At 43.2% G+C, this 27,341-nt stretch overlaps 1 protein-coding gene and 1 long non-coding RNA gene across 3 annotated transcripts in view; both read right to left on the bottom strand.

Annotated features, from left to right (window-relative positions):
• Nucleotides 1-1,593: 1,593 nt before the first annotated feature.
• Nucleotides 1,594-9,452, bottom strand: LOC114551226 (uncharacterized). 2 transcript variants are annotated; one of them, XR_003691877.1, is made up of 4 exons: nucleotides 9,175-9,452; nucleotides 3,915-4,016; nucleotides 2,601-2,656; nucleotides 1,594-1,822 (listed from the first exon to the last, which is right to left on the bottom strand). It is a non-coding gene; the product is annotated as an uncharacterized LOC114551226 (long non-coding RNA). The 2 variants fall into 2 exon arrangements; XR_003691878.1 differs by having other exon boundaries at nucleotides 1,594-1,791.
• A 7,314-nt stretch (nucleotides 9,453-16,766) lies between these two features.
• The window catches only part of LOC114550946 (fidgetin), a 32,538-nt gene continuing 21,963 nt past the window's right edge, over nucleotides 16,767-27,341 (bottom strand). Inside the window, exon 3 of the mRNA XM_028571946.1 lies at nucleotides 16,767-21,704. Coding sequence (XP_028427747.1) covers nucleotides 19,441-21,704 — 2,264 coding nt within the window. The 3' untranslated portion in view covers nucleotides 16,767-19,440. The remainder of the gene's footprint in view (nucleotides 21,705-27,341) is intronic.

Here is a 27,341-nt window from a genome sequence, read left to right as displayed (position 1 = left end):
TCTAGGGCTCTCGCCGAGTCATGAAACGTTCCAACGAGAGTATGAATAAAGTCACTTGACAGGACTGGAATATTGTAACAGTCTGTCCTGCCAAGGTACCTAATGCATTAAAGAAAAGGAAAACGCATACAGTAAAAAGATTATGGCTTAATGTGTGCAATACAGTAAAGATGGCATTGCAGTGAACATAAAGCCTGTGCGAGTGTGTGTGTGCGCGCGTGCTGGGGACAGCAGGGCTTCAATGGCATTGGACTTGAGCAGACAATCTATTTACAGTGTGCTCAGGGGAGCTTATAAACAAATGTTGAGTAATTTCAGCCAGGAGTAATTACCCTTGCCGCTGACAAGGAGAGTGTGTTAGCACTCCCCTTCACCCTCGGCCCTGTCCAGAAGGCTTCGAGCGCAAAAACACACACACACACACACACACACACACACACACACACACACACACACACACACACACACACACACACACACACACACACACACACACACACACACACACACACACACACACACACACACGCACATCCACAAAGTACAGAACTTTCACGTATACGTGTGGCGTTTGTCCAGCAGTCGATACCACAAACACCTCCCCAGCCTCTCAGTTTCACCGCCCCCCCTCCTCATGTTTGAGAACGAGCTGATGAAATATTCCTGCCCGCTTGGAAAAATGCAGTGTTATCCCTGCATGTTCCAGTCAAATATTTCATTGAGTTTATGTTAATCTGCTAATCTGCCACTAGCAAAGTGTGTTGTTGTAATCAGCAAAAGTGGCCCTGCCAGCCAAAAGCAGAGGTTTCCAATAAAAAGCCAAAAAGACACGAGAGAGATAAAGCGTTCAAAGAGATTTGTGTGCCTCTGAGCCGAAGATCGACATTTTGCAGGGAGAGGTAGATAAGATTGATACTACAGCCTGGCTCATTCCAAAGTACTGTACATGTCTGTCTGTGCACGCAATAAATAATTAAAACGCAAATAGTAAAACAATTTATCAATTTCAAAGCTGAGTAAAGGATTTTATGGTTGCGATCTTTGTGAATATGGATAACGCAGATCCAATAAATCCACTTCTCTTCCAATATTTAGTTTCGGTACAAAACATAATTAATTAGCAATAAATCCGCAGGATGTGGCCTTTTTCAACTTTATCGCGGTCATTAGAAATAAAAAACTTAACTAAAGAAGGTACCACAACTAGTTTTCATTTTAATGCAATCGATTACTGTGTCCTTTTTAGAGATTTAAAAAGTCCTGCAAATCACCTTTAAGCCTTGATTTATCTGGGGATTTTTGACTGACAGCGCTCTCTCTCTTTTCACTAAAATGCATCCCAGTCATCCAAAACGACGTATTCAGAAATAAAAGTTTAATAAAATTTTGGAGCTTTGTTGTAGTCAAGGATAAGTCAAAACAATACTGTCTTTGAGAAAGGTAACAACAATAAAAGAAAGATTTGTTTGCAACCTGGGTTTCTCTAAGCCAGCAGCTCCCTCCCCTTCATTAGGATTCTGTCGGCACGGTCATCAGGCCAACAGATCATGTTATCGAATAAAACAAACAAGCAATCAAAGTCACATTCATTGCTCCATTGTTTTACATTTTAATCATTTGCAAGACTTAATTACAGGATTGAAATGTAACTAACGAACAAGCAAATTCATTTTCACCTTAACCTTTCAAAGGCAAGCTAGATGCAGGCTTTATCCCATCTGATCAATTATGATCTCTCGGCTCAAACGGAATGGATTCCCATGCAAATTCAGCCGGATCAATCTGCATTTCCTGCAGAATCAATGAAACAGCTTTTCCAGACCTTCCAGAGACAATTGTATGATTAGGAGACGAGATGGTAACGACTGGAGAAGTGCACACAACAGATTCTATTAAATCTGAACAAAGGAAAGCTGGAGGCTTGAACTATAACCAGCATTACTACTACAGAAACTACAGCATGTCAAGGCAGAGGCAAAGCAAGAGAAAAACTACTTCTCGTGTTCAACTCTTTAAATTCCAAATAGTGAAGCTTTAAAAAGCCACAGTGGAGGCCCTTTCCTCCCTCATCCCCGTCTCTATTCTCCCTGCCTTTGATTCCTACTGAGCAGGGTAAAGATGTGAGAGAGGTGGCTGCTTAGGCTGGGTCTCTTGACAACTGGGCGTCACATGTATTCTAGTGTTGGAACTATTAGACAGCAAGGGAGGTGTGTGTGTGTGTGTGTGTGTGTGCCTGCAAACTGAGCAAGGCTCGGGGATGGAGAGGGAACAGGATGGAATTTCTCCACTATTAAGTTGTTTAATTGGCATGAGAAATGTAGGTGTGAAGAAGTAAATATATATATATATATATATATATATATATATATATATATATATATATATATATATATATATATATATATATATATATATTTTTTTTTTTTTTTTCTTCTTAAAGAAGCTTTTCAATAGCAACCTTTTTAACGCAATCTCTCGAAATGGAGCTACCATTCTCACATCTATAAGATCAATATGAAGCTACGGCCAGCAGGCCTGGCAACAAGAGTATTACTTAGTGAGTTTTAAAGGTGCTGGTAGGCTGGGATTTCTTTTTTTACCTGTGGGAAGATTTAGGCCAGCTGTTTCCCTCCGTTTCCAGTCTTTTGCTGCATTCCTGTGGTGTCAGAATAATCGGAAAAATTAGTTAGAGAAAACTCTGAAAAATGTTGGTACCCGAGTTGGCAAGTTGACATCATATTACAACATAGCGGACCAAAGTAAATGTTGGGTTGATGGTGAGAAACTTCTTATGAATTTGCTTATTGAATATACATACATTTTGCTCACACACAGTGAGTTTATCAGAGGTTTTTCCACAGAAAACAGCTGCAGCTAAAAAATTAGCTGAAAGACGCTAACATACTCTGTTAAGCTAAGGGGAACTGCAGCGATCTTTGAGTTTGTCCTAAAAACGACACCATTCACATAACAGTCACTTCATTCATTTTTTACCTAACAATATTGATTTTACCAGCTTTAACTACATTTAAGTAGATATCTTTTGTTTTATTTCCTTTGCCCAAAAGCAGTCAAATTTAAAAAAAAGATTGACTCTCCAAAGCATCATAGTATAATTTCTGTCACTGTAGAATGTAGACTCTTCATCACGTCATTAAAACCCTTGAAATTCCAAGAGAATACTGAGGACATGTTCCTTCTGATTCACACACCTTTTAACTAGTTGGTTCAAACATGTTGGGTTCAGGCAACTCAAACATACGTTTCGAAAACCTTTGCTCGTGGGAGAAAAACTTGCATCAGTTGTATCAGCTGGGACTGAAAGCGCGGTGGTTGGAGGGAAAGTCTCATTTTCACTTCCCACTGAACCATTTCAATGTCAAACTGCTCTGCTGTGTCCTCTACATCATCCATGGAGGGGAAATATAGGTTTCCCACTTATAGAGGACATCATTTGCAATTTAACGCATTATGCTCAATTCAACATTAGTGCACTATCCGTGTGTGTGCGTGTGTGTGTGTGTGTGTGTGTGTGTGTGTGTGTGTGTGTGTACAGTATATACACTGTGACTGTATAAGTTTCTGTAGAATGTAATGCATACTGCTTTGTCCTCTCTGTGAACAACTTTTTTCCCCCAGCTGATTTGATATGCTGGGAGGGTGGCGGGCTACGTTAAGCGCCATTGTGTTGCCTTGGCCGAGGACTGCAGGAAGTTGTGTTGGCACGAGGCCCAGAAGCAAGGTGAGGACAAACACTCCCAACAAACACTCACTGACAGCCACAAATCTACAGACCTGTACCTGCTACATAGTACACATATGTGGGGTGTGTGTGTGTGTGTGTGTGTTTGGGGGGGGAGACACACATGCAAGCACGTGTTAGAGTGGGAATGCACATGTATGAGCGGGCCCACCTTTCATCTGTGCCGAGATTTGGAAAGGCTTCACTTTGCACAGGCTCCTTAATTCTCCCTTAATTCATTTGTGCTCCAGATTCACTTGGCTGCTGGGATAACCTGGGAATGATAATGAAGTGGAGGGGGAAAGAAAGAGATAGAAGCGGGTGGGCAGAGAGAGAGAGAGAGAGAGAGAGAGAGAGAGAGAGAGAGAGAGAGAGAGAGAGAGAGAGAGAGAGAGACCCATGAAAACATCACAGCACATGGCTCCTTCTCCTATCTCCCCTTTGAATTTGTTAGGAATGGATTTAGGGCTTTTCACCGAGTCTTTTAAGAGAAGATGGATCTTATTAGTGCTGATTGCTAGTCATAGGACATTTTCTGCCGCGGGAACCCACCTTGCTTAACCCTTTCACAGATGCATAGGGACTGTAGCTTTACTAGAGTAGGGGCTTCACAGCATTTTATCAAATATGAATCTGGTATTGACACCACTTATCAAATGCGAGTCCTTTCAAATGCCTTATCCAATTCGTGTTTAGGCTCAACCCTTTTCAAGACAACGTCAGTATTACAAGAGCCTAAAAAAATAAATTAAAAAACAAAAAGGATTATTTTTCATGAAAATTCCTGCGTTTTACAATATCAGTGCATGGCAACTATAGTATGGTGATTGGGCAACTATAACACGGTTATGTTCAGAGAAATACTGTGTTTTAGGTTACTGTAATAAAAGGCACACGTCACCCACGACCTCCACACCTAGCCCCCGTTTTTAGCCTCGCTACATAAAGGTCACACTGCTAACTGCATTGGCACTGGATGTCAACATGGGATGTACAGTAAACCGCATACTGGGTTGTTAGCTCAGCTTTCAACGTTTTCAACATGTACTCAAGTACTGTACTTAAGTACACATTTGAGGTACTTGTACTTTACTTTAGTCTTTTCTTTTCATGCCACTTTCTACTTCTACTCCGCTACATTTCAGAGAGAAATATAGTAATTTTTAGTCCGCTTTAGTTACTAGTTACTTCACAAATGAAGATTTTTGCATTTTTGTGTGGTATTAGTACCTTTAAGTAGTACCCTAAGCATAGGATCTGAATACTTCTTCCACCAGTGAACATTTCTAAGTAACTCAACTTAAAAATAAGACTCAACTGAAATCTGTAATTAGCCTTTGTCGGCTTTCTAATTGCCCTCAAGTATAACCTGAAAAGGAGATGAGCAGCATAAGATATGACATTCTGCAGCCTACTCACTTCTGCAAACCTTAAATTTCATACGCTAATTTCACTAGCTTGCTCCAAACACAGGGGGTCCCAAATCAGAACTATTAAGTTGATTTTAAGTTGATACTCGGTTGGATTGTTGGACTGTGAAAATACACTGCGCACTTGTAATAATAGAGTGGTGTTTGAGAGGGATGCCTTTTCTCTAAAAAGCCATCTTTGTTACAATTTGGCTTTCAGACAAGTAACATAAAGCTGCTCTAATACATATTTTATAGGTTAATTTGTGATATTGGGCTATATAAATATAAGTCAGAATCAGCAGAAAAGCAGTTTATTGGAACTACCACACACACACACACACACACACACACACACACACACACACACACACACACACACACACACACACACACACACACACACACACACACACACACACACACACACACACACACACACACACACACACACACACACGGCTTACAGGCGGATGAGGGAGTCAGGTGACGGGCAGGTGGAAAAGTCTGAGGGCAGCTGGTGGACGGGTAGAGAATGGCAGGGAATGGGTTTGGGGAAGTGGGAATGTTGCTGGGGGGTGGGGGGGGGGGGGGGCAGAGAGGCACAATGTGACAGACTGTAACGTAAAGGGTGTTGCTCATAGTGTACAGTATGTAGGGGAAAGCCATAATGAAAGCAACACTTTTCCGATAAACATCATTTAAAAAAAAGGTAACGTTCCAGACAGAAACGTATTGGTCACTGCGATCAACAACTGACGTGTGTGTTCTATCAATACCAGGTGTCTCAGTTCTGCTTTCTGCATGGACGCTCACAGGGACACGAGTGGATGCGGAATTGTGACAAAGAAAAATGTTGATCTTTTATACTCTGTGCAGGTTTCTCCTCGCGGCAAACCAGCAGCTCCTCAAAGTTCTCCATATTTTATCCGCCTATCTGTGTAGTTAGAAAAATGTCAGAGGTGCATAAATCAGGCATAAAGTATCACTTTAGTATGGCGTCACGTTCGTACCTGCTCTCCCCTATGACTTCTATGAATCAAGCTGATGGGTCCACTAATTTCACTTGTGATCTTTCAATATTTAGTTTGTCATTTTGGGGAAAAATGTAGTTACGTAGCTTAGCAGGAGGATCCAGTCTATTTCAGTGTTGTCATTCTCCTTAACTCTAACTGACTTTGTTTAAAGAGCACAATTAGGTCATTTACCTAGTCAATGATTTAGTCTCTTTTCAGAACGAACGGTCTGTGAATCAGCAAATCACTTTCAATTTCCTGGCTTAACTTAATTGAGCTGTATGCATGTCTTGGTTAAATAAGTGTTCGGAATGGCTTCAATTACTTCTCTGTAACTAATTGATCTTGCCTGAAACAATGGCACCAATAGAGAAGTCCCAGCAGGACACAGGCCTCCCCTGCAGGAAAGCAAACGCAAACGCTGCCACTAATTGAAACCATTTCGATTAATATGGAGCCTAATCAAGGCTAAGTATGCAGCATCACAGTGGGTCATGCAGTCGGAACGCTTATTCCCATTCTCTCGGTCTCCTTTTTGTTGTGACACAGCACCTCTGTGTTTTGACAATCTCGCCCTCCTCAATACACAAAGCAACAATTCATCCTGCGGAGAAGAGCGAGCAGACGCGAGGAGAGGGTGGGGGGTGGGGGAGATCTTGCAGCGGGGCCGATCGATAAACAGAGTCGGAGCTGTGATTTATTTACCGCTGTGTGTTATGTAGAGACAAGTGGAGGGAGAAGAAAAGCCTTCTGATATGGCCACGGGCAGCCGACATAATGGGGCCCTCTCAATCTTCAGTGAGTGGCTTGTTGGATTGTCAGGCAGGTTTCCGCCCGTGTTCAAAAGCGCTATCCGATCAAACCCCCGAGACGCGAGCGACCAGACAGATGATTACTCACTGTAAACGATCCAGGAATGGGGGGTGAAGAGAAATAACTGCAGCAGATATTGATGACTCAATAGACGCAGTGACAGACGATTCCATTTGTGTCGAGATTAAGTGTTGACTGTCTTGGATCAATCATAATATAGGCCTCTTATTGAGCATAAAAACCATGTTTAATGTCATTAAATCCAGATCTGGCTCCTCCTCCTCCTCCTCCTCCTCCTCCTCCTCCTCTGCCTATTCCTTCTTTCCTAGAAGCTTACACATATCTGGCAGCGTGCCTTCTACAGTACAAGTCTGTGAGAAGGAGGCAGAAAGACAGTGGGGGATGGGGATATGAGTTGTTGGTGGTGGTGGTGAGGAGGTATGGGGGGGGGCATGGGTGAACAAGGGGAGATGGAAGAAGAAAAAAGAAACCTCGGAGGCAATCATTTCTGGCAGAGTGGTGGCAGTCAGTTTGGGTGTGTGTGTGTGTGTGTGTGTGTGTGTGTGTGTGTTCGCTTTTTTTGTACTTTCAGACAGTTTGGACGTGGCCAATGCTCAGCAAGGGCCAATAACAGTTTACAGACTGCTGATGTCATCACATTTTGACAAACTTCTCAATCTGGAGTGACCTTCGCGGTGCTCAAACACACTCACCTCTCTCTCTGCATCTACTCTACTCCCCCTCATCTCAGAGCAGAAGTCGCCAGTAGCAGGGGGTGTTGGGTTTATTACAGGGATTTGACTATGAGAAATATACAATTTACATAATAGCCTGCTTTTATACAGTAATGAGGAATATAGGCTGTTTGATATGCTCTAAAATAAAAGCAAACCTAAGAAAGAAGGGGTTCTGGGAAATGCATAGCAACAATATGAACATCTCTCTTATAGGGCAGCAACTAACCATTATTTTCATAGTCAAATAATCTGTCGATAATTTTCTCAAATAATCATTTAATTGTTTGGTTTATGAAATGTCAAAAAAAAATTGTTGAAAAAGACAAAAACAAATCCATGATTTGCATGAATGCAGCTTGATTTTCCACAACTTCCCACTGTGGGCCCTTACTTACCTATTTATAACATCTAAGAATTACACTTGCTTGTAATATTAAAAAGACAAACAATTTAGGCATAATTAAAGTTGGCTAAAATTGAAGAATAAGACCCATTCATCACGTGACTTGGGCCTACTGCTTCTTACAGTAGTAAGATTAAGATAATAAATAAATAAATATAAAATATTTCCATGCAGCCTATGCTTAGAAGAGGAATAGCCAATCAGACACAATTACAGTGAGACAAACCCAGACTACTGACACCAAGCAGCTTGTCAGTATGTAGTGTGTTCACACTGAAACAGACAGAATGAAGAATGCTCAAAGCAGACAGCATCCACACTACAGGAACTACAGCGGACTGTTGAGTGTGCTGTTGATGGACACTATTCCCGTGCAAGAGCCGAGACACAAGTTCAATCAATCAATCAATCCAAACTTTATTTATAGAGCACTTTTCATACATGTAAATGTAGCACAAAGTGCTTTACAATTAAAAACAATTGACCCCCCATCACATAAATACATCCCCAGACGCCTACAGACACACACCCACCGACGACATCCGCAGACACTGTCTCATACACACAATAAAACTAACATGTCACTGGGCACAGAAAAGCTGAATTAAACAGGTGGGTCTTGAGCCTGCTCTTAAAAATCTGAACATTCTCTGCAGCCCTGAGGTCCGACGGCAGACTGTTCCACAGACAGGGGCCGTAGTACTGAAACGACGCTTCGCCGTGAGTGTGTGTCCTGACCTTGGGAATAGTCAAAAGGCCAGTACCAGAGGACCTCAGGGTTCGCGAAGGCTCATATGGTAAAAGCAGTTCAAAAAGATAAGAAGGCCCACTACCATTAAGACATTTAAAAACTAACAAAATCACCTTAAAATCGATCCTGAAACACACAGGGAGCCAATGCAATTATCTTAAAACCGGTGTAATATGTGCCCGCCTTCTAGTCCTCGTCAGCACACGAGCGGCTGAGTTCTGTAACAGTTGAAGTGGAGAGATACTTGTAAATGAAGTTAGCCTTCATTTACAAGTTGTCAAAACAGAACTTTGTGTGTCTTACCTTATGTAACATGAGTAGCCTTCTCCCCTCTGGTCATCCTCCTTGCAAAGAAAATGGGTCAAATCCATCCAGGATTTCTGTTCCTGCTCTCTTTCTGATTGCACTCCTTATAGTTCAGGTTAACAGCCTACTTGCTGTCGCGGTGACGGGTCATGACAAGTGACATGTTGCATCTATCATAATAAACGTTAACACCGGCTGTTGGCCATGTGGAACAGGGATAACTCGCTGCTAGCACGTTAGCATCGCTCATTTGCCGATTGACCTCACCTGTGCTCTGTGACCCTTCACCTCCGGAGCAGGGGCAAGTCGCTCGCGCACGTCATTCGCTACCACACACACACACACACACACACACACACACACACACCAGGGTTATTATAGTAAAGTTTAAACTCAAACGAAATTAAGCTGAAACTATACTGAAATGATATCCAAAAGTCAAAACTAAAATAAAATAAAAACTAATTCAAAACTGTTATAACCTTGACACACACACACACACACACACACACACACACACATGCACATGCACATGCACATGCACACACACACACACACACACACACACACACACACACACACACACACACACACACACAGCATCTATAATGATGAGCATGTCTGAGCTCCACTCGGGTATTACACATATAATGTTAAACAGACCCAGGACCTGCGGTGGAACAGAACCGACCCGGACCCAGTTAACCGCGTGGATCCGAGCTTGTACGGTTCCCGGGTCAGGTCTCAGGTTCTAGGGTTCAGGTAGACCCTTAAACATCTCTAGTATAACATAGTAGTATTCAGTAGTAGTATTTATGTTGCACAATAAAATCAAGGCAATAGGAACACAACAAGAAAAAAAAAAAAAAAGAAAGAGTGTGCAGGTGAGGTTAAGTAAACCTATGGGGGCGTACAGAAAGGATCTCACTGAAGGAAGAGAAGGAAAAGTATCATGAGCAATTACAAAAGTCGTTCAAAAGAAAGATGTTCCATAGCTGTGCCCCCTTAACTTCCTTAATTTAAGTGGGGTAACATCTTATCAAATGTTCAGATCAAACGCAAATAGTAACTAAAACGACAGTCAGTCCACAACATGCATCAGAAGGTGTGTGCTCATCTGTTTCTGTGCTGCAGCCATCCAGGCAACTTCAGAGGCTCATATGCAAGATTATGATAGTGTGTGTAAGACAGAAGTATGAATTACTTCCTATACGGCCTCTCATACTTAAGTGCAATAGCATGTATGCCAATATAAATAGGATACATCCGTGATATTGTTTAAGTTTGCAAATAGGTAGTAAAAGTGTAGGATTTGTTACTTTTATCTTTAAGTAGTTCTGATTTCCTGAAATGCAAATCCCCACCGTGTGTGAGCCAGGATTTGATGTGATAAACCTGTGGAGGAACCCAGGCTTGACACTCAGCCCATCAGTCAGGCCCTGTCCTCGCCAACCCCATCTCCCATCAGACTTCCACCAGATCTCCCCCTTCCCTCCCACCCTTAGCCTCATCCTCCCCCACCGCCGGAGGCCTTCGCCCTGGGGCCCACCTGACTGACAGCTGTTGATTTGGATCTCTCCATCACACGCCAGATAAAAGAGGGATTCGGGACTCATTCCTGTTTCTGCCTCCGCTCCATACCTCCCTCCAATCCCCGGCGCAAACGCAATTCCCAGGCACCGGACTTCTACAGGGCCTCCTAATGAAGTCATTCCCAGCACACATGATTGGGTGAGATTGCCACAGCACCACCACCACCACCATCGCTGCAACCGCTGCTGCTGCTGCTGCCGCCGCCACGATCCCCGCTCTCCCCTCACATCTCAGGTCTCCCATCCCCCAACGCCACTGAGTGTACTCATGTGGAAACAGCAAGTGGTTGTGTGCATTTTTCTGTGTGCATCCATCCCTTGCCTGTGTGCGTGTGTGTGTCTTTGTACATCTGCGACACAAGTGGTGTGGTGTGTGTGTGTGTGTGTGTGTGTGTGTGTGTGTGTGTGTGTGAAGGTGTGTGTTCTCAACTAAGCTAACACAGCCTGACTGGCTACTAATTGGATGTCTCCATCGGCAGTTATACACAATGTGGCATTATAGCCGAGAGAAAATCACATAGGAAACTACAGCTCCAACACGATACACTGTGGAGAAAAATAGAAGCAGTTCAGCAGTGACGGATTTTCCTCGCATCGCAGGAAAAAAAATCAGATGATGATCAGATGATGGTGTTGGTACAGTATGTGCTGTTATAGAATCAATCACAGACGCAGGAATCAAGTTATTTCAACCCGTCCATCACTGTCTCCAAAGATGAAAGGCTTTGATGAGACAGCTAATGAATCTCTCATCATAATAATAAAAAAAAAACACACCTCCACCCACTTTCCAAAAACTTGTCTTTGTAGAGGTCTCTTGCAGAGCCTAATGCACATCACAGTCCCTGATAGTTCACTCAGCGACACCTCCTCAGCAGGAATCCTCCAGAGACAACCTCGCTGGCTGTCAGTCGGTCGGTCTGCCACTCACCGCTAACACGACAGCCCATCCCCGAGTGCCTGTGAACACTACACAAGCGCCACCAATTTGACAACACACAAAAAAGAAAAGCAAGAGAGTGTTTCTGAAGGTACCCTCCTGTGACGCTCGTTTTAAGTTTTTTTTCTGCCGAGGGAGGTGGGCTTCGGGAGTGAGGATGACTCACGTCTGACTCCCCGTTAGCGAGGGGGCTGCGCGATCACATGGATCCCATTTTTTATTTTTTTTGGCACCTTTGAATCTTGATGATGGCTGCAACGTTAGGAGCCTCTTAAGAGAAGAGCTGGAGTGATAACCCTGATCTCGAATATCGTGTGACACCTTGTAGCTACGAGCGAACGAATGAACGAATGAATGAATGAATGAATGAGTGTGGTATTCAATCAACCTGTTAATTATTAGTTTCTACCAAATCAAAGCTCATTCCTGTTGTGATTCAGAATCTCTGATAAGTGTCAATTAATAAGCCTCTAACATGTCATTTGCATGACAATAAATGCAATGCATTAGCAATATGCCAACATCATGCATTATTAAAGATGGACACCATTAACATAATGATATATTAGCATAATCAAGACCACCATTTGCATGCAAGATGTTCCGTACAGGATCTCCATGCATCAGCAAAAGGTGAAGCCAATTCAGTTTCATCTTCAACATCTTCAAAATCCGAAATCTCAGCTTAGTTTTAGTCACATTGCCGGCGTTTATGAATCTAATTTCACGGATCCGGTGCTGAATTGTAGTGGTGGAAAGTACATCATGTACTCTTTACTTTACTTAAGCAGTTCAACACGAGTAAAGGTGAATGCAGGATGTCTACTTGTAACAGTTTTTATACTACGTTTGCGGTTTAGGATTATCGATAATGGACTTGTGTACTTGCACTGTTTCCCGTACTATTGTCCCCCATGGACAGATGTCAACAGCATGTGAAAGAAAATAGAAAATGTGATTAATTGAAATTGTGCGTTAGAATACACAATGGGATTTTAATCATTAAATCAGAAAGGTACGGGTTTTCAAGTTATATTCAAAGTGAGGCAATGTGCCCCTGATAAAACAAAGACAAAGGCGCTTAGCATGTGTTCTCCTAGTTAAGATTCCCTCTCAGCAGTAATACAATGTTTCTGAGTGTCTGCTGGAAAACAAGTGGAAGGTCAAGAACACGAACAATAGATGTTGATTCCAATTATGTGTAAAGCATTGAACAAGATGCGCTAATGATGGCGTTGTCGGGAGAAAAAAGGTGTTTATGTGCTACTCTCCCAAAGCCTGTGGAACAGTTTATTAGGCAAAGGCTTTATTTCCATAAAGGCTGATAAGACTTCAAATGATTCACTGAAAAACAGTCCTGGCATCAGCACAGCAAAGCGCCGTGTGTATTTATCTCTCCCGACGCTGGGAGACAATCAAGACAAAGATGATAGCACATTTTGAAATGCAGCGCAGAGGCATAATGAGATTGCAGCTACTTCAGGAACAAAACCAGACAAAATGCTTTTCTTTTCTTTTTTTTTCATAAATGGCTTCTTGTTTTTATTCACTCACAAAAAAAAAAAAAAAAAAAAAAGGCCATCGTTTTCAATTAATGAAGCAGAGAATTGAGTCCGAGGTCCTGCGGGATATGGATTAACCATGATGGCTTAAGGGCCCAATCTCACACTGAGTCTACGCTGCGGTCTGCATGGAGGAATTTCTCATTCAAGGCCTCCACCAGCCCCCCCCCCACTGCCACACACCACCTCCTACCTCCAAATCATCCATCCATTCCTCTTCCTAAGGTGAGTTGCTTCAGCGCAGACCGCTATTAGTGGTAGGGGGAGATAAAACTGTAAGTGTTGCTCCCAATTAGTGCATCAGTGACCGCTCTGTGCCTCCTCCACGGCGAGGCCTGCAAGGAGGGAGGGAGGGAGGGAGGGAGGGAGGGGGGGGAGAGGGCCGCCGCGCAGAGTGAAAGATTGGAAGAAGGATGACAGGAAAGGAGAGAATGGCACAAAGACGATGTCTTTGGAAAGGAATAAAAGAAAGGGAGTGGGTTCTAGAGGTAGCTAGATAAAGAGGGGACAAGCGATGAAAGGGGGAGAGAAGAGAGTGAGTGGTGGTGTGGAGGGAGGAGGGGGGAGGGAAAAGTGACTAAAAAATGGCTTAAGCATTCATTTTGAGTGGGGAGACAGGTCCTATTAACATTTAACAGCGTTTGCGCAACTTGGTGTGGAGGTTAGGATGCAAATGAGGAGGAATTAAAACTGGCCAGAGGTTTGTCATTGATGGATTGCAGTCTGGCGGTACTCACCACTTCCCAGTGTCCATCACAGACGATTACTGTATAATTAAACCTTATTTCGGGACTCTCCGACGCATAATTACTTGTGTGGGAATGTAACCATCATCTAAAAGCTCCAGCAAAATGCTTTAGCATTTAGTCTGGCAGGCTGCAGTCATTTTACAGACCAGTGACAGATAGAGCCATCTGATGATCGGCAAAAAAAGAACAGTCACTTTTAATAAGAGGTGGGAAAAAAATATTAGACGACAGTGTGCTGATTATAGGAAAATTAGGCTTTTAAGTGGTAAAGTCCTTTGTGCTATTTGCATAATTTATTCTGGCTTTACCCCCATATTCAACCACCTCTGGTATTTTTTTTTTTTTTTGTGAGCTGTGGGCAATTTCCTCTCATATTTGAATGGATTGCACATTTAAGACTACTTAAGGAAAATGATCACTTAGCATATTTTAATTGTCGTGCAAAGAGTGAGCAGGGGTGTGAGGCAAAGCTTATGGAATGAGGACCCTTTAAAGTGAAGAGGACACAGTGGTGATGTGGTAGATAACCTCGGGGTGCGCGCACGCACACACACACACACACACACACACACACACACACACACACACACACACACACACACACACACACACACACACACGTGCATCGACTCATACACATAGGTAGTTCTTTATATTGGTAGAAAGCATGTGAACCTTTAAATTACAACTAAAACTAAAAAAGACTTTCCATGAAAGTCTGCACCCAGATTTGGATAAAAACACATTTCATGCGTTCGATGATATTTCCTGTATCACTCCCCCTACTGAGTCGAGCCGAGACCAACTGCAGCTTATTGAATACAGGTTATTTACAGAGCAGCTTGCTGCTACAGTATTTATGAAGCTTAGAGCAACAACAAAAAAGGTGGGCAAAATGATCTAATCTCTTCTTCCTGGTTGTCTCAAACTCTGTAAGAAAAAACACACTGGCTTTAAATATAATGGACAAAAAAAAAGAAGCTTGTGGCGTAGATTATTTCTGATCACGGCTATAGCATATTTCAAAGTGGAAAACTGAAGAAAACAGCAGCCCTCGATGCACTCTAACCTCTTGTGAAGCGTTTTTGAGTTTTCACAGATAATTATAGAGGCTATACAGCAGCTTCCCACACCTCACCGCCAGCTATATAATGATACCTTGGAAATGTAGTGGGCTAATGCACATCATTTTCATTAAGAGTACTCTCATAATCCAAATTCTTTGTGATGGAGAAAGATAATTAATGCTTTAATGTTTTGGTCTTGCCACTCTTACCACAGCAAGAGAAATGAATTGTTACATTTTAATGAGAGAAAGCGACAGCGCCGGCTTCCTGCGCAACACGGATGATTTTATAATTGCACACAAGGGTGACTAACTCAAGGCTCATTAAGAAGATTTTTCAGCTGGGCTATTTTTTGGCAGGACAATACATACTGTATATTTTTTTCTCCATTCTACTGATAAATAAATTCTGTAATTAATCTTTTTTTGTATTCATCCCTTCCGAGCCTTAATGTGACCAATGATAATAAAAAAAAGGACATGTACAAGATATAATCTCCCAAGAAAATGTCTTTAATGAATCGTTTGTTGCTGCTTGTACCTAAGATTACATGAAAATACATTGACTGCAAGTATGGCAACATATTCACACATATAAACAAGTGGTGCATTTGTATTGTATGTATAGGTATGTACAACAGAAACACGTTACACTCTGGTTTTAAAGTTGTGCAAGTGTGTTATATATACTAACAATTTATAAAATTCAACACACTAAATAAAAAAAAAAACAAGAGTGTGCCCACGTATATACACATTCACACGCGCACAACCACAGTAGTTCACAAAAGATTAAAGCAAATGTATCGGATTATACATTTCCAGGTCACCTTTAGGCCGACCCCAACTGTTCCTTCCTCACAAATCGCTTGTGAGTGTTTTTTTTATGTCAGTGTTATCAGGTGTGTGTGTGTGTGTGTGTGTGTGTGTGTGTGTGTGTGTGTGTGTGTTTCACCTATAGCTCCGATCTGACACACAGTGACAGAGACACACACACACACACACACACACACACACACACACACACACACACACACTAGGCTATGCTGCAGCCTGCGGTTGCACCATCAGCTAAATGTTTTAAGTACAGTCATCTGAGGTAGACTGCGCAAAACTTGTTGTTCTCTCCACTTCGTTGTTTTTTTTTTTTTGTATTTTTTTTATTTATGCATTTTTCACAAATGTTTGACATTTGGAAAGACGTAAATCAAATACCACGTGTGTTTTGTAGCCATGAGGTAGAAATGCTTTAAAGAAGAACTCCATTTAAGGAAAGGTTTCCAAAACAGAAAAAAAAAAAAAATGAAGAAGCTAGATTTAAACACCATGTAGAAAAAAAGGTCAAGACACAAAAGACGGACCACAAAACACCTAACAAACAAGCGTAGCATTGACCGGTGTGTTTCAAGTAGTTTGTTGGTCGGCTGTGGAGAATGGGTGGGAGTGGGGGGGGGGCACGCCTGTGCTGTTGTTGTGTGCTCTGAAGTGCATTAGGAGGTTTTTCTGTCTAAAGGGACTCTCTCTCCAGAGGATTTGCTGACAGAAGGAATTCTGGTACAGATTGTTTTGAGGGTGGTTTTCTGACGGACCACTCTGCTTTCCCCTTGTGTTGCCGCCACACTGCCTGGCTGTCTTTCCTTTCCGTCAATTTTGCTGATGCTCAGCAGAACTCCCCCCCCCCCCCCCCCCCACATCAGGTGCTGCACTGATGGTGTCTAGACCAGAGATAGCAGCACAGAGTGGGCCTGAGCATACAGTATGCAGCTCCTACTTCAGATATTGTTAAAAATAAAATAAAACAGGATGTACAATAAAAGTTGGAAACTGATCATTGGTTCATAAATGAAATCTCCTTCAGGATAAATACCGGACAGACAAAGCAAATACATTTCAACAAAACAATATAACACACAAAATGCTTTAGTGCACGTACATTAAACTATTTTAAGTACTCCTGTGTCACAACAGTGGAGCTAAAGGACAGCTTCTTACATGGTGACAAGGAAGAGACAAAAATACATTCCAATGGAACACAATGGAGAACAGATAACCTTCAGAGATGAAGGACTTCAAGACTGATGCCACAATTCCTCACTCATGTTACAAAGCTTTTCAGTCAACTGAAGTATGTATCCAAATGCATTTCGATGTCATTTGTGTAAATATAGTGAAACATAAAACTGATTAACACAGTTCAGGTCGAGGAAAAGAATGATGTTTGAATCTGGGTCTGGGTCATTTTGGGTAAAACATATTTGAATACTTCTTTTCTGATTGTAAAGTGATTAAAATAGTGTCCTTGCTAACTGCGTAAACTCCTGCTGCTTGGACATGAACATGGCCACTACAATAAAAATAATAGTTGCATTACAGAGATGTCAATCAACCAGAATTGCTATTATGAAATTACACTTTTTTTTTTTTTTTTGCACACTTTAAGGTATAGGCATGTAAGATATGTACTGAATGAATAACGGTTTCTAATTTAAATTACAGGAGCGGCATCCCATTCTCCAGCTTATCCAGTTCAAATCCAGCTAAACTGTGTGAGTGACAAGGCAACATTGCAAAATCCATATTTCCATATATAGGCTGTGGCACCTATTAAATCCAACTTAAAAACTGGCAGGATATCTGGAATGAGCTCCCTTAATCCTAGTTTACTGTTATGAAAACAGATTTTCATTGAATGCAACAGATGTGCTGCTCACTGATTTCCAATACAGCATTTCTGGCTGAAACCACCTGGAGTAAAATAAATCAAATGACATTAAGTAAAACATGTAATTAACACAAAGAGAATAATTGTTCTTTTGATATCGCTGGGATTTAAAAGAGTAGTTTGGCATTTTGGGAGAAACGCTTATTTGCCAAGAGTCAGATGAGAATGTCGATACCACTCTCATGTTTGTCCTTTCAATATAAGGCTACAGCCAGCAGCTTAGCAGCACATACAACCAAAAATCTTTTGTTTTTCACTTCAGTTTTCGTACAGATCTGACAGAGGCAGGCTAGCTGTTTCCCCGTTTTCAGTTTTAATGCCAAGCTATGCTTTCCGCTACTGGCACTAGATGGATCTTCTCATTTAACCATCGGTAAGAAAAGCAAACAAGGGAATTTCCCAAAATGTCGAACTATTTCTTTAAATTTTTTGGAGAGGTTTTTAGCATCAAGCGTATCCTCATCAGAGAATACATCTCCTCTCACTAAACAGTATGACAAACGAGCCATTATTTTGCGCAGAAGTTAGCTGACAAACTGATGGAGCCTCCATGCAGCCTAACCATACAGCCTAGATCACGTAATATAAACAATGTTGATTATGGTTGTTTTAATAAATATACAACTCAACCCCAACACCGGCTTGTCTCTTAAAACCCCCAAACAGCACAGCTGGGACACTGCTTTGTGGCTTTTAAAATGTGATTTAATTTTTTTAAAGCAATGGAAATAAGCGATTGGTCAAGTAGAAACAGGTAACTAGAGCACCTGCTGTGGGGGGGAAAAGAAAAAGAAATAATGTTTTTTTGTCTTTCACTATTGATTATGCTCCATCATTCCAGAAAATATCTAGTACATTCATTGTCACCTCTTTGCTATTTATCCTAGCCACTTGAGGTACACATAACAGTGCTCTGCTAAACATAAACTGCCAAACCACCTCGGATTCTCCTCTCAGATCTTAGTGCTTTTCGTCAAGATAGCTTGAGGTACTGTACAATTTACAAACGCTTTCCTGAGTTTAGTTTGTTACGTTTGCTTGTTTTGCAGACAAAGGTTCAGAAGAGATGAGTGCGAGTCAGGGCCCAGACTACTGCCGCCCTGATGGATTTCTGCTCTTAGCAAGACAAAGAATGATTGACCACCACCAATGGCAACTGTCAATCTCTGGTTTTCAGACTCACCGCTGAAGTTTTAAAGCTCTTAATAATCATCAGCTCATGCCATGAATGTAGATTGTGAGGCAAAAAAAAAAAAAAAAAAAAAAAAAAAAAAAGAAAATCAGAAAGCACCACTTCAGGCACTTGGATAGCCAAATAAATCTCAACAACAAGAACATAACGATATATACACAGACACTGGGGCGTCTCTTCTAAAGCCAACTTGCTTTCAATGTGTAAACAATGCCTGGCTTTCTGGAGTGTCAAGCATTCAAATTAAAACTCTTGCTCATTAACTGCAAAACTGCCAGTTGTCTCGTCAAACCAGGTCTCTCGGTGCGTCTAACCCCTGCTTGTGAGATCTCAGTGGGCTTGTGTTGGCCTTCTGTGTGCCTTTCCCTCCAGCACAATGCTTCTGCCCTGAGGGGAGGAATTGTGGATGCCTCTTTTTCTCAAGGGCAGAATCTATCTTTTCACTGGCTGCAGCCGTACATTTTGTTCCACTCAGTGTACGTGTCAATCTCTTTCTGTGATATACTGGATTGGAATTTACAAAAGACACTCTCAAAGTCCTGGTAGGTGAAGGGCCTGACCTGTCCCCTGGGCATCATACCCGACATGTCCATGCCCTGTGCAGAGACATGTAACAGACCTACAAGGGCCTCTTGGCAGAGTCTGGCCAGGTCCAGTCCAGAAAAGCCCTCGGTACGCTGGACCAGCAGCGCCAGCTCCTCCTCGCTCATGCAGTATTTGTGCTGAGATTGAGCCAGGAGCTGGCTCACGATCTGGTGTCGGGCCACGCCATCCGGCAGTGGCACAAGGACCCTTCGAGCAAAGTACCTGCGCAGCCCTTCGTCCATGTCCCGGGGTCTGCTTGTCGAGCAGACCACCAACACTTGGTTGCCGTCGTCGCCTGAGCCCATGAGAAGTGAGTCCAACTGGGTAAGTAGCTCCCCCTTCAGCCGGTTGATGGGACTCTCTTCACTGAGGTGGGCTGAGAGCAGCATGTCCACCTCACTAATGAACAGTACCGAAGGCTGCCGGCAGCGCGCCACCAGGAAGGACGCTCGGATAATTTTTTCTCCCTCTGCCAGCCACTTGGTGGCCAACGTGGAACCGTTGAGCTGGAGGAAAGGCGCCCCCAGCTGGCTGGCCAGGCAGCGACCCAGCAACGTCCTGCCACTGCCCCTGGGGCCAAACAGCAACACGCAACGGGGTGCTGGACCTAAACTGCTGAACATGTCCGGACGCAGAATGGGCCACAGGACCTCCTCCTTCAGGGTTGCCTTGGCCAGTTCTAGTCCTGCAATGTCACTCCAATCCACCGGGGGCCCCTGCTGAACGATTTCAGAGGTAACCATGTCTAGGAGGTGAGGGTCACTGGTTTTCAGCTGCTCTTCGGCATGCCGGGAGGAGGAAGTGGATGAGGAGGAGGTAGGCCCCGGCGCTGAGTGCGAGAGGTGGAGACGGTGATCATCGGCACCCTGCTCACTGAGGGAAGGGGAGGTGAAGCTGGCAAGGGAATCTGCTGAGCGGGAACCCCCCAGGGTGGAGGTGACATAGGCTGGCGGAGTCAGTGGCCCGCCTGTTGCCTGGTTGCTGTACTTCCTCTGCTCTGAGGACATCGTGGACTGCTTCTGAGGATTAAAAGGTAAAGACGACTTTTCAGCACTTCTATCAAATCCACCACCGCTAACGCTGTTGGAGCCGCCTCCGTTTGCACTGCTGCTGTCTGCTATCCTGTACATGGGGCTCTCAGCCGAGCTCCGAGCCTGGCCATAGCCAAAGTTACCATAAGCGGAGTCTATCTCTCCTTGGCCGGTCATGTAGAAGGCTTTCCTCTTCAGTGAGTGGGAGGAGCTACTGTTGAGAGGGGTGGGGGCGATCGGGGTCAGGTTGTGGCTCTGGTATGGGTATCCAGGTAAAGCAGAAGATGGGGGAAGGGGTGTAGGTGCAGCAATGCCTGAGGGGAGATATGAGGATGGAGGGGGTGCTCCCCCAGGGCTGTATCCTGGCCCGACTGAGCTCTGAGCTGGGTATCCTGCTGGGGGGTAATTATAACTAGACAAGTTGGGGGAGCCTCCGTTGTAAGCTGGGACTAGAGTGGGGTGGGAGGGCGGCGGAGGGGGCGCCTGCAGGAGCCCAGAGCTGTGCAGTGGGGAGGGTAGTGCTGGGGCGGGGGCAGACTGGGAGCTGTAACTACTGTGCAGGTAGGAGCTGCTGTATGGGGGGCCATATTCCTGAGAGGCCATGGAGGAGTGGAGAGCAGTGGCAGAGTGGCTTCCACAGCTGCTGCTGGAGTAGCTGGGCTCGCTCAGGGTGCTGGAGGCCAGGCCCGGGGAGCTGCACATGCCAGACACCACCTCCGAGGCTGCCGCCACCCCTCCCTTTCTGACGGAAACCCCCTCGGGGATGCAGCTCATGGGGTAAACGCCATCCTGCCAGGGCTCTGATTCACCTTTCCGTCCGTTCATCACCCCTGGGGCCTCAGAATAGGAGCCCGGCATCTCCAGAATGCCGGAATACTTCTCGGCATACTTCTTGAGCAGGTTGGAGGCCGTGAGGGCTGAGATGTCGTCATTGGCCCAGGCGTACTGGTAGGTGGCTGAGCGCTGCAGGTGGCCAGGTACCGCCCTGTAGGCCTCAGCCTTGTGGGCTGGGGAGCGCGTGGTGGAGGAAATGTCGAAATGCTGTTCGGCCCACTGGCTGTGCTCGGGGGTCCACTGCATCTTCAAGCCTGAGAGAAACGGAGACAGACAACAGCACGTGAACACATTGATGTGCTAAAATCATTTTAGCAATAATTAATATGACACCTTCAAATTGCCTGGGATGGAGTATGGTCAATTAAAAAGGTGATATATATATATATATATTCCTGATACATATGAGAGGGTTTTGTGTCCAATTGCACATGAATTATTAATTTCTACAGATCATAGGAAGGACAGCGTGTGTCGGCAGGTATAGTGCGGTACAGAGGGAAGGTGGGATGGCTGGTTACACCAGCCTAATGCACCCTGGCCAGACCAATAAGACAGAGGCATCGAGGGTCATTCTATAATCCCCGGCTCATCTGAGGTGGCTGGAGATGGGTTTGAAAATGTGCCTCGCCGAGTACCACAAAGCAACACACACACACACCCATACACATCCAACCCCCCTCTGTTCACGGTGCTTTCATCGAACACACACACACACACACACACACGCGCTCAGACACACTATAGTTAAAAAAAAAAAAAAAAAAAACTATATATGCCTGCACTCAGGCGTGCTGGCGTGCACAAGCACACACAAACACACACACACACACACACACACACACACACACACACACACACACACACACACACACACACACACACACACACACACACACACACACACACACACACACACACACACACACACACACACAAGCTCACATCCACTGACCCAGACGGACAAACACAGGCACGCACACAGGAGCTGTAGCGAGCAATGAATTACAACACATTGTGTCTCAAGCTTAGTTCCTGTCTGCACAGCTCCACCTTGACCTCCTCTCTCTTTACCTTTCTGTCTGCCTCTCTTCTTCATGCCTCCCTGCCGCCTTGTCTTCCCTCTCAGTCTTTCTTCTTGGCTTTTTTTTGTCGTCCATTTTCCACCTCCCCTCCTGCTATATCCTTCTTTATTTCTCTTTGCATCCTTTTATTCCGATTCCATCTATTTTTGATATATATATATATATATATATATATATATATATATATATATCTCTATCGTTTCATTCCCTTTCTTCGTGCCCCACACCCCCCACACTCCATCCTCTTATTTACTCCCTCTGTGCTTGCTTCCCCTCATCCCCTCCCTCCTTCCTTGCTCCATCTCATCTCAGACAAACTCACCTGGCTCTCCCCTTTATTGCCTCAGGAGGCTGGAGAGCCACTGTTTCCTTTAATCCCAGCCAATGCCATCTGCAAACACTGACAGTCACACAGCGACTCCATCGTTGTCTCAATATCAAAGCTGTGGCGCTATCAAAGGCTGGACGGGGCGTAATCACAGCAGCCGCACGGCAGATTGAACCCCGTTTGATTTGACTTAGTGCACACAAATAAAGGATAATATCGGTGTCATTTAGGCTGCTTCCTCTGACTTATTGACTGGCTGCGGTTGCATGTAGAGATCCACAGTTGGGGGTCTGGTGAGCAATGCCGGCTTCAGAATTGGTTTATGTGTATGTGTGTTTTTGTGTGAGTAAAGCAGGCATGCACAATAAAATCCATTCATAGAGAAGCAAATCTTCCCTTCCTCCCATCCATTTATGCTACAGCAAACACAGACACACACACACACACACACACACACAAAAAAACAGGCTTCAACACATACGCGTTCACTCTCTCTTGCTCTCTTTTCCAAGGCCCTGTGTTTGTTTGGTAACAACACAGAAAGGGGGGGGGATCCCCAGACTCCTATTTCCTCTCTGATTCTGCTCTCTATCCATCTCTCGGCAGACACCAATGGCTAATTAGCAGAATGGTGATCTGCTAATTGTGTTAATTTACAACATTTTAGCCGAGGGGAGTCTAGCAGGGGCTGGCAAGCATGTCACCCTCCCAGTGTACCGAGCAGGGAACGCTTCAGACAAAGAGCTGAGTGGAGGAAAGTTTTGTATTAGCTGGGAGTCTCCTTTAATATTGAGAATATATTAAGGGGAAGCAGCACCATAAAAGGGCAGTATTTCAAGGAGATAATTATTACTCTGGACAAAATAAGAGAAAATGAAAGATAGGTTTCACAACAATTCTTCTACAGCAGCCAGGTTTATGTACACCATTATATTGTTATTATATATAAAATCAATGGTAATAAAAAAGGATGTAGTTTGTAATTTCTTGAATATGGCCATACTATCTAAGAACTGTACATGTAACCTCTACACAGAATGAATAAATGATATCATTGAACAGTTGTCTCATGGAAGCAGAGGAAATCAAACAATGTTTAAGGGCTTTTAAGGTTGGGTTGATCTCAGGATTGTATTCTCAAGCTACATGTTTTATCTGTAGCCAGAAGTTAAATGCTGGTTTGGCAGTGCACATGAAATCTTGATTATTTCTACATTAGCTCATTAGGAAAGTGAGGAGAGAGAGAGGGAGACCTGTGGAAAAGGCTCTAAACCACATTCAGCCACGTCACATCAGTATATGCCTTCGCTGCACATTTTGTCACAGTCTTTAGTCTGAGTGCAGAAAACACAGGCACACTATGGAACTGTCTCATTGATGCAGGGTCAATCTACCATGAGTCCCTTGATTCTGCCCCCTTCACATGTCATTTAATGAGGCATTCAGTAATCTAATTACTGACCACCACTGGTGATGAAGGTACCACAACAATGTCGTATAGCACTTCACCCTGGCCTTCACTCTGGCTGTGTACTGTATTCTGGCTTTATGTTGCAGTTACTGCCTGGCCTGGTATTTTCGGGACTCTAGAACCTGCCATTGCACTTTAATGCTCTCTTTGTGACACAGCAGACGTTTTACTAGACTGCTTACTAAAGCTGCAAAGATTAATCGATTAGTTGTCAACTATTACATTAATTGCCAACTATTTTGATGAAAAAACATCAAAATACTCTGATTCCAGCTACTTAAATGTGAATATTTTCTAGTTTCCGGACTCCTCAGTGACAGTAAGCTGAACATATTTAAGTCGTGGACAAAACAAGACATTTGAGGACGTCATCTTGGGCTTTGGGAAACACGGATCAACATTTTTCACCATTTTCTGACATTTTATAGACCAAACAACCAATCCATTAATCAAGAATAATATCGACAGATTAATCGGAAACGAAAATAGTCGTTAGTTGCAGCTAAGGCAAGATAGCTATTCGGGATGTTGAAATTAATCATTGCATTGATGCAGTGACAGACCATAATCGATTATTGCCTACTGATATTGCATGTTCATTTTCTGGTCACTGCTTTTTTTTAGTTTAAGCCTTTTATCTGCTGTGTTCAGACTCCGCTACATTCTGGAAGTGTCTTTTTTAAGAGCAGATACAATAAATAGGGGAGTTCATAAACATCTGACTGCTTGAATGTGTTACTGAAAACCACGTTTAGCAATATATAATAATATTGAGGAGTTAAGGCATTATGATATCGAATCAAAGACAGTATGATCGTAATCAAATTGAATTGTGAAAGATTCACACCCCTAATAGCTATCATGTTAACGTTAGCTAAAGGCAAATTTACAAACTTTTTTTCGCAGCTGTAATTTGTAATTAGACAATAAACATTTTGATGAACCAACATTTTGGTAATTCAGTTACATAAATGAGGTATAAGCTAAAACCAGTCATTATCGGTAGTCGGTATCGCTAGCTAAACTAGTTCAGGTAAAAAAGTAACTAGCCTACCTTAACAATGTAGTAGCAGTTAATTCATTATTTTGTTGTGATGTCTGATTTTAATTTAAAATGTTCAATTCAGTTTATTTTGTCAACGCAGTGAAATGCTTTTTGTCTGCCAGTCAGTGGCGAGAGACTACATCTTGGATTGAGGCTGTTTCAGGACAATAATCAGTTGATTTAACACATCTCTTGAAAAATAAAAAAACCCGGCACTGCATTGTAAACAAGTGCAAATATTATGATGTGTTAAGATGGATGTGTCTTTGCGCTGCCATGATGAATTGGCCTGTTTAGGCTTCATTTCAGTGCAGGGAGGTGTACAGACGAAATAGATGGAGATGAAAAGAAGTGAGGATGGAGAGGGGGATGGCAAGGAAGAGAGGAAGCAAGCTCTAAAAGAAAATGGGCGGGGGGGAGGGTGGGGGCACAAAATAAAACAAGCCTTGTGAATCACACACTTCTTCTCTTCACTCCACACAGTTTGACAGTCCATCAAACTGCGATATGTCCTCCATTTAAAGAAACATGAATCTTTCTAATTCCATCATTAATAAAGATAACATATATAAAAGAGTGTGTCAGGCTCCATCAGGGCTTTCATCTCTTCTATAATGAGGTTAATGCAGAGACGCGGTGATTACCCCAGCAATGCAAATGAAGGCCAAATGATAACTTGCACTATTTAAATAAGGTAATAGCGATTACTCTACGTTATTCAAATGAGGACAGATACTTTGAACTGAGCGCTTTGAACTCGCTGCTCCTTCTCAGAAACATATGAAAGGGATGGAGGAGGATTGACTTTGGAATCATTCAGTGTGTATCCTCTAATTCAATGTGATGTAAACCAAGGGCAATGAGCAAAGTCACCTAATGTGCTGGTGCAGGACGGGCGGGGAGGACTAGGAGAATGTTAAAGGTAGCCTGCCTCACAACACTCCTTTACTTCTTTTTGAAAGACCTTGAAAGTGATTGAAAAGTCCTTGAATTCATGGTCAAAGAGAAAAAACAAAAAATAGAGACACAAGACATGGTTTAAAATCACAGCTGTCCATCATAGTATTAATAAGAAAAAAAACTACTCTGAATGCCAATTCATTTCCAAAAGAAAACCTTCCAAGGGCCTTTTCTTATTTCAAATGTGAAAAGAATTATGGGAAGCCCAATTCGCCCCGAGCTTTAATAGTGAAATGAGTGTGTTCTGTGTTTGGCCTTCGTCAGTGTGACAGGATTACATATATAGACCATTCAGTTATATTCATTCTTTTTTATTTTCTGCTTATAGCACCTCGATGGAGCTGCAAGCTTACAGCATATCCCGTTATTTGATTTTTCTCAACAATCTTTCAAGGGTTCGAGGGCCTGGGGGAAATTCACAAAGCATTTAGATGGCCACATGCAGTAAAGTGTGCGAGTAAAAAAAAAAGTGTGCGAATGTGTTGCAGAGAGAAAGGAGGGAGAGAGAGATCGTGCACTCAGTTGAAACAACATCCAACAGAAATCTTCTCCACCTTCTGAAACGTCAAGTCTGCCAGTGCTCTTTTTTTTTTTTTTTTTTCCTCCTCCTCCAGCCTCCACATAGAGAAGCCTAATCATTCTCATTACACTCGGCGTCCATCTGCATCAACAGAGCTGCCTATTACTGTGCGTGTGTGTATGTGCAGTAAACAGCTCTTTAGAGAGAGCTAATGAGCTCTTTTAAGTCTGTCCGCTCTGTGATTCTGCAAGCGGGATGTCAGAGCAAACTGCCCATTTTGGTAACGTCATAATTAAGCCATGTGTGTGTGTGGGTGTGTGTGTGTAAAAAGAGATGCCGGCACATGCTGACGCCGTCATGCCCGCACACACATACACACACACACACACACACACACACACACAGACGTACAAATATGTGCCCTTCTTTGTCGCTCTAACATAAACAGACACTGAAGACCTTCAAAAACAAACAATCATGTC

This window comes from Perca flavescens, chromosome 24 (assembly GCF_004354835.1).
Source record: "Perca flavescens isolate YP-PL-M2 chromosome 24, PFLA_1.0, whole genome shotgun sequence".
In the NCBI taxonomy this organism is placed as follows: Eukaryota; Metazoa; Chordata; class Actinopteri; order Perciformes; family Percidae; genus Perca; species Perca flavescens.
Note: the sequence above shows the minus strand (reverse complement) of the source record. Positions and strands in the feature narration are given on the sequence as shown.